The following is a 7,732-nucleotide window of genomic DNA, read 5'->3' on the forward strand; positions in this document are numbered from 1 at the left end:
TCGGGATCTCTCTTTGCTTGGACCCACCTCAAATCTCGTCGTGTTTCAGGTGTTTGGAGTCTTTTCTGCCCTCTGATGGCCACGCGTGGGAATTACAAGAAAGATTAAAGTTTGAAAAATTACAAACCAGTCAAAGTCAAATGTATTTATGTAGCACATTTAAAACAACAACCGTTGACCAAAGTGGTGTACAATTAAGATAATTAAGAGAAATAAAAACATAGGGAGACATGATAAGAGTTGAGAAAAAGAATCATAAAATTAGAAGATTTGAGTAAAAAATAAGATAAATAAAAGTAATACAAGCTCATTCTGATTTAAAAGCCAAGGAATAAAACTGGGTTTTCAGACGGGTTTTAAAAGTGTCCAATGTTGGGCAGGTCCTGATGTGAAGGGGCAGTTTGTTCCACAGTTTAGAAGCAGTTACAGCAAAGGCCCGATCTCCTCTGTGCTTTAATCTGGACCTCGGGACAGCCAGGAGCAATTGTTCCGCAGACCTCAGTGATCTTGCAGGAGTGTACCAATTTAAAAGATTAGAAATGTATGAGGGTGCTAACCTGTTCAATGCCTTAAAAACAAATAATAAAATCTTAAAATTAATCATAAAACTAACTGGCAGCCAGTGTAATGACGCCAGTATGGGAGATATGTGTTCTCGCTTGTGTGTGCCAGTTAGTAACCGTGCTGCAGCATTTTGGACCAGCTATAGACATTTAGCTGATGACAAACTAACACCAGAGTAAAGGTTATTACAGTATGTCTGTGAAGGTTCTCAGTCATCCAGGTCATTGTAGTCTAAGGAGCTTGGAAAGAAAAGCGTCTTCAGTTCGAGAGGTGAAACATCTTCAAGCAGCTTAAAGAAGTCCAGACGCTTTTCTTTCCAAGCTCCTTAGACAACTATTACAGTAGTCGAGGCGAGATAAAATGAAATCATGCATAGCTCTCTCAAAGTCTCTAAAACAGAGAAATGGCTTCACTTTAGCAAGTAGTCGAAGATGCAAGAAACTGGACTTGAATACAGCATTAATTTGTTTATCAAACATTAGATTAGAGTAAAAAACTCACACTCTCATAACACATACATAGGACCTTTGGGGTGGGTACGCTACACGGCATCCAGATGACCATCAGGGTGTACAACCCCACCCCTGGCGCCGTTGCCCACCTCTCAATTTTAAATACACGTATACATTGAGGGCTATCAGGAGGGGCTATGCGCTTACATGCTGCTCTCTGGCAGGTAGCTCCATGCCCTCCTGGGTTTTAAATGCACCTTAGAACACACATGCATCAACACTACATATGAGCGGGCAGAGGGAGGTTTGGAGTCTTCACACACCCACATTGTCTGTTGCCTGTTGGGGCGGGGGAGTTGAGAGGAGGAGTTGGCCGTCCGAATGGGATCTGGAATGTGGGGCCTCCCTGCTGCTGTGGAGTCAGGGGGGGTCTGCTTCTCTCCACCCCAGGGAAGAGGGTAACACTACCTGGGTCTGGGTGCAGTTTCCCTTTCCAGGGGCAAGGGTACCTAGACCTGGGGTATAGAGTACGCGTGGGGAGTGTGACTGTGTGTACAGTGTCTATTTATGCCTGTCTCCACGTTGGTTGAGTGCTGAGTAATTGCATATGAGAGCACGAGGGTGGGAATGGATGTTTGTATCTGTGTGTGCCTGTTTGTTTGTGTCTATATGTCATATCTCTATGTCTATGTCTATATCTCCTCCCACCACTCCCCCTACCAGTGGCAGATGCCCTCAGACATCGGTGCATTGGTGGTTCTTTGTGTCCGGGGATGGGCGTCCAGGTGCGCTGCTCACTCCTGGTGGCTGCTTGTCGGGGCCTGGAGCCTGGGGCTCGCTCTGGCCCCTTCGGGGGTGGGGTGTCCTCGGCCTCTGGGCCTGGGGCTTGGTCACTCTGGCACAGCTGGCTGCCGGCGGAGCTCACGGGCACGTGACTGCAACCCCCCCTGGCTTCTACTCCGCGGCTGCTGAGCGACCCCTCATCTGGGGCTCTCCTCAGCTCTTTCCGGGAGAGTGGCACGGCTGACCCTCTGTTGGTCTTCCTTGGTCTCTTGCTCTCTGAGGGCCTCTGGATTTTGGGAGCCTGGAAATTTACAATAACAAGGCTCGAATAAAAGAACACAGGATGGGGGGGGGGGGAGTTACACTGATGTGGACTGTGGCTTTAAGTCAAGTCAAGTGGCTTTATTGTCATTTCAACCATGTGCAGTGGTACATTACACAGCAAAACGAGACAGCGTTCCTCCAAGACCATGCTGCTACGTATAACAGACAATGAGCACAGAACAGCATAAAGTGCAGATCTGCAAAAATTGCCAAAAAGCAAAACAAGAACAGTGCAACACCAGAAGGTAGTGACGTGCATGAAAGTGTGTGTGTGTGTGTGTGTGTGTGTGTGTGTGTGTGTGTGTGTGTGTGTGTGTGTGTGTGTGTGTGTGTGTGTGTGTGTCAGTCCAGTCACTGAGTGTTCAGGAGTCTGATGGCTTGGGGGAAGAAACTTTTTGCAGTTTGGCAGTAAGGGCCCGAATGCTCTGGTACCTCATGCCAGAAAGCAGCAGGGTGAAGAGTGTGTGAATGTAGGCGAGTGGCACAAGTGGGGGGAGTTTTCTCAGTGAGTGTCTGGCCGAAGGGAAGATGGCAAAATCCAACCTGAGTTCCAGTTTGTTAGATGAGCCAGTGGGCAGGAGGACCGCAGACAAGGATGGTGAGTAGTTGCTAAAATCCTGAGAAGCATGATGCTAGTCTTGTGAGAAACTTCGGGTAGAGAGCAGTGTCCAAAGGAGGTAAGTAGTTGACCGTAAAGTGGAGTCATGGTGTGGTTGCTTGGAGTAAGAGGAGATCAAGGTAAGTAGACATCGAGAAGTAAAGGACAAGGAATTACTATGAGGCTGGTTTCTTACCACCATAGGGTAGCTGATGCTGATCTTAAATACTCCTGATGCTGATTGCTGGCAGTGAGGAACAGGTGAATGAGACAGGTGTAAAATCTGGGCTCCATCCAAAAGGGGTGAATGCTGCAGGACCACGCCAGAGTGGAAAACCACGGGGCACTCAATCAGATTATAACAAAGTTATTTGAATGTGTCACCGGGACTGAAAGAAGATGCAAACTGTCACATTTAGATAACTGGAAATTGGCTAGGATGGTCAGGAACAACCCAGGAACCACCAGCACTTAAGCCTGCCATGAACCGGAAACTGCTGGAACACCAATGTCACTGTCCATCACCACTGTCTGAAAGGGTTCCAACCAAGAAAGAGTCCCCGCTCCAAAATGAACACCTTCAAGTTTGACTAAAACTTGCAGCTGCCTACATGGACAAGCCAAATGTCTTCTGGAGAATTTTTTATGGTCAGATGAGACAAACATGGAATTATTTGGACACAATGATGAGTATGTTTGGGTGAGAAAAGTCAATCAGACCTAAGAACTGTCATAAATCATGCTCTAGGGCTGATTTGCTGTGAAATTCTTTGAAAATGTATGGGTTAAGTCCATATCAGGAAATGCTTGGCATTTGCATTTCCACCAAAGAGAGTCTCTGCAAATATCTAGCCAGAATTCAAAAGCTTGCTGATCAAAAGGAAACTTGCCAAAAGAGACATTTATTAGTGGCGTGCATGTTTATATTTGAGCCTGTATGTAAACTTGACTACGTTTAGAGAAAAACCTAAATAAGTTCAAAGTTGTGCACCCAATTCTTATTTTTCTAAAGTCAGTAAAGATGCATCATGTGCAGTTTACCCCACCCTGAAAAAAAAGCAGTTACGACACCAGTTTAAAGATATTTACAACATTACAGTGAGCTTCACTTCCAATTGAATGTTTACTGGTAAACAATGTCTCTCGCCTGCTGAAAGAGGCGGGGGAAAACCTGAAGGATGAGAAATTCAGCGTCAGAATTCAGAAATGAAAGTGAGAGATACACCTGAGCAAAAATCTATTTCTCTTTAAAAGAACCTAAAACTTTGCTCATTGAGCCTTTTGCTACAACACAGCAGGGCTTCTGTCCAACACAGCTTATACAGGTGACCATGATCAGGCTGTTTTAATTGTCTAAATTTAAACTCTCCTCTTTCACAGTTTAGGAATCAAACATCAAATACAAAAACAACCCTACGCCCACTTCTCTGACAAACATGAGTTTTCTTATGTGGACAACTCTTTGGTAATCTTGAGCTGTGATTGGCTGAAAAATGATAAACTTTGTTGTTTCTTTGGTTGTTGAACCATGCGGGAACCGATACAGTGTATTGTAAATTATTAGAATTAAATAAACTAAAATAAATGTAGTAAGATGTGACACAAAACTCTAGATGGATGACATTCCACTGATCAAAGTTGGATGATAATGAAGGATGAAACTAAAAGCATGTGTAACAATAGAAATTCACTTGAGTGGAATCGGTTTCTTTTCAAAGGAACATTAAACTGAGCTCACTGATCCTTTCATATCAGCACAGCAGAGCTTCTCTCTAACACTGGTGAGTACAGAAGATCATGATTGAACTGTTTAAAAGTCCAAATGTGGATTCTCCTCCAGAGACAATGAAGTTTACAATTAAACCTCTAATCTCAGGGTCAACTGGATCCATCAGGTTTTCCTCAACAACACAGCAGAGTCTTTACAAACATTGGTAAGTGAACTCATGACACTCACTTTCACAGCAATTTGTTCATTCACGTTGTTTTAAATTTAAAAGGGACCAACATAGTTAGGTGAGAGTTTCTTTGACTTGTATTGTAAAGACACATACTTTGTGGACTTTTTGGTCAGACTTTCTGACATGGGTGGTATCTTGGTGCTGGGATCCAGTGGGGGGCCAGACATCAATTTTGCTTGGAGGGGCTTCTCATGTGGACCTCCCTAACTACCAACATGCAAGATGTTGTAGTGAGGAAACAGTAATCGCATCTTTGACAGTAGATGATTTATGGAAGTTGGTAACCCAGTAAAGACTTTAATGGGGAAAGACCAATAGTGTCATGTGAGGGCTGTGTGCAGGCAGGAGTGGTGGACCCAAAATGCAGACTCACAGCAGGCAAAAAGTGTACTTCAAAACTCAGCTTTTATTGCTGGATGGCAAACTGTAACAAAAACCCCAAAAACACAAATAAACTTACATAGGCATGCAGACAGAACACACAGCATAAATGAGAGTAGATCACGACACCAACAAACTGAAACACAGGGCTTAAATACACAGAGGGAGCAATCAGGGAATGGGCAACAGGAGGGAAACACAGCTGGGGCAATTTAGGCCTAACGAGACAAAGGAAGCACATCCAGACACATTTACATGAGACACGGACTTTCAAAGTAAAACAGGAAACATAACACAGACTGAACTTACAGACACAGACTCACAGGCAGGCACTACAACAGAGGGAACAGAGACGTGGGACCAGGGCAGACACAGACACTGACTGGACACGGGGATATAGCAGACAGGGGAGACAGCAACTAAGGATTACACAGAGACATAAGACAGAACTCTAACAAAGAAACCAAAGACTAGAAATGATAAATAATATAATAAACTCAAAACCCTGAGTCAACGACCCAGGTATCCTAACAAATAGAGAGAGCAGTGGAAGTCATGGAGTTATGTGTGTGTTTGATCAGGACAGTTTGAAGCTCAGGAGGACTGGTTAAAGGAGGCAAAACACCAAAGGGCAGCTTACACCGCTTGGGTAGCTTTCTCCGTTGCCCGGTGGTCTGGGGTAGAAATCAGAAGAGAGACTAACTTGAGCTCTCAGGGGCATTCACACTGATGACATTCAACATCATCCCTTCGATTTCTAGCTTCAAACAAATCTAAGACTAAAAGAACTGTGTGATACTTTTTATTTAGAGCAGTGTGACATGTGAACTTTGGGATCACAGGTATTAATTTCACATACACTGACCTTATTATTTCAAACTTTCGGCATGTTTATCTTGACCATCCAGCACTGGAAAAGGAGACATAAGACAGAAAGGAAGTAAAAGCAGAACAAGTCCTCTTTAAATATGATTAAATCTGAATTTAAATAAAAAATATAATCATAAAATCATTTCCTTTACTTTTTTTCAGACATGTCTGCTGCCAGCTGTCTTCTATCTGAAGATCAGTTTCTGTGCTCCATCTGTCTGGATGACTTCACTGATCCAGTCTCCATACCATGTGGACACAACTTCTGCAAAAACTGCATCAGTCATCACTGGGATATCAGTGAGAGGTGTCAGTGTCCCATGTGTAAAAAGGTGTTCAGGATGAGACCTGAGCTGCACGTCAACAGTTTCATCTCTGAGATGGTTTCTCAGTTCAGACGTGAAGCTCAGCAGAAAGTCAGCAGCAGCAGCTCAGAGCAACAAGCTGCCAAACCAGGAGAAGTTCCCTGTGACATCTGCACTGGAACCAAACTGAAGGCCCTGAAGTCCTGCCTGGTGTGTCTGGCCTCCTACTGTCAGACTCACCTGGAGCCTCATCTGACAGCTTCATGTCTGAAAAGACATCAGCTGATCGATCCTGAGGAGAACCTGGAAAGCAGGATGTGTATGAAGCACAATAAACCTCTGGAGCTGTTCTGTAAGACCGATCAGACATGTGTCTGCATGCTCTGCTCTCTTATAGACCACAGGACTCATGAGTTTGTTCCTCTGAGAGAAGAATATGAAGGACCAAAGTCAGAACTGATCAAGACTGCGGCTGAAATTCAACAGATGGTCCAGAAGACACGGCTGAAGATTCAGGAGATCAAAGAGTCGGTGAAGATGAGTAAAGATGCTGCAAATAGAGAGAAAGCAGAAGGTGTTCAGGTCTTCACTGCTCTGAAGGAGTCTGTTGACAGACGTCTGAACGAGCTCATAAAGGAGATTGAAGACAAACAAGAATCTACAGAGAAACAGGCTGAAGGTTTCATCAAAGATCTGAAACAGGAAATCTCTGAGCTGATGAAGAGAAGCTCTGAGGTGGAGCAGATCTCACACTCTAAAGACCACCTCCACCTCCTCCAAAGATTCTCATCCCTGAAAGCTGCTCCAACCACCAAGGACTGGACAGAGGTCAGTATCCATCCACCATCATATGAGGGGACTGTGGTGAGAGCTGTGGATCAGCTGAAGGAGACACTCAGTAAAGACATGAAGAAGCTGTTTGAGGCTGAGCTGAAGAGGGTCCAGCAGTATGCAGTGGATGTGACTCTTGATCCTAATACAGCACATCCTTATCTCATCCTGTCTGATGATGGAAAACAAGTACACTGTGGTGAAGAGGAGAAGGATCTTCCAGACAACCCAGAGAGATTTTCTGAATTTCCCATTGTTTTAGGAAAGCAGAGTTTCTCTTCAGGCAGATTTTACTTTGAGGTTCAGGTTAACGACAAGACTGAATGGGCTTTAGGGGTGGCCAGAGAGTCAGTCAACAGGAAGGAAGTCATGACATTGAGTCCTAAAAATGGTTACTGGACTGTAGGAGTATGTGAAAATATTTGTGTAGCAGTTGATGACCTTCCAGTCCATCTCCCTCTTCAGTCTGGTCCTCAGAAGGTTGGGGTGTTTGTGGATTATGAGGAGGGTCTGGTGTCCTTTCATGATGTAGATGATGTAGATGTGATATATTCCTTTTCTGGCTTCTCCTTCACTGAGAAACTCTACCCATTCTTCTGTCCCGGCGGTAATGATGGTGGTAAAAACTCTGATCCTCTGATCATCTGTCCAGTCAATCAGTGA

The 7,732-nt window shown here is 44.4% G+C and overlaps 1 protein-coding gene across 1 annotated transcript; it reads left to right on the forward strand.

Moving 5' to 3' along the window:
- The first annotated feature begins 2,651 nt into the window (after positions 1 to 2,651).
- LOC116320933 (E3 ubiquitin-protein ligase TRIM39-like) lies at positions 2,652 to 7,732 on the forward strand. The gene is made up of 3 exons (XM_039607033.1): positions 2,652 to 2,721; positions 6,096 to 6,337; positions 6,371 to 7,732. The coding sequence occupies exons 1-3, from the start codon at positions 2,652 to 2,654 to the stop codon at positions 7,730 to 7,732; spliced, it is 1,674 nt and encodes a 557-aa protein (XP_039462967.1).

The sequence above is a fragment of the Oreochromis aureus genome, linkage group 23 (genome assembly GCF_013358895.1).
Source record: "Oreochromis aureus strain Israel breed Guangdong linkage group 23, ZZ_aureus, whole genome shotgun sequence".
Lineage (NCBI taxonomy): Eukaryota > Metazoa > Chordata > Actinopteri > Cichliformes > Cichlidae > Oreochromis > Oreochromis aureus.

Bases quoted from the DNA above. Each gene is read 5' to 3' on its own strand.
- LOC116320933 (XM_039607033.1), top strand. From the start codon at position 2,652: ATGGCAAAATCCAACCTGAGTTCCAGTTTGTTAGATGAGCCAGTGGGC. The intron at 2,722-6,095 runs GTGAGTAGTTGC...ACTTTTTTTCAG, and splicing joins GAGGACCGCAGACAAGGATG to ACATGTCTGCTGCCAGCTGT. The intron at 6,338-6,370 runs GCTCAGCAGAAA...AGCAGCTCAGAG, and splicing joins TTTCTCAGTTCAGACGTGAA to CAACAAGCTGCCAAACCAGG.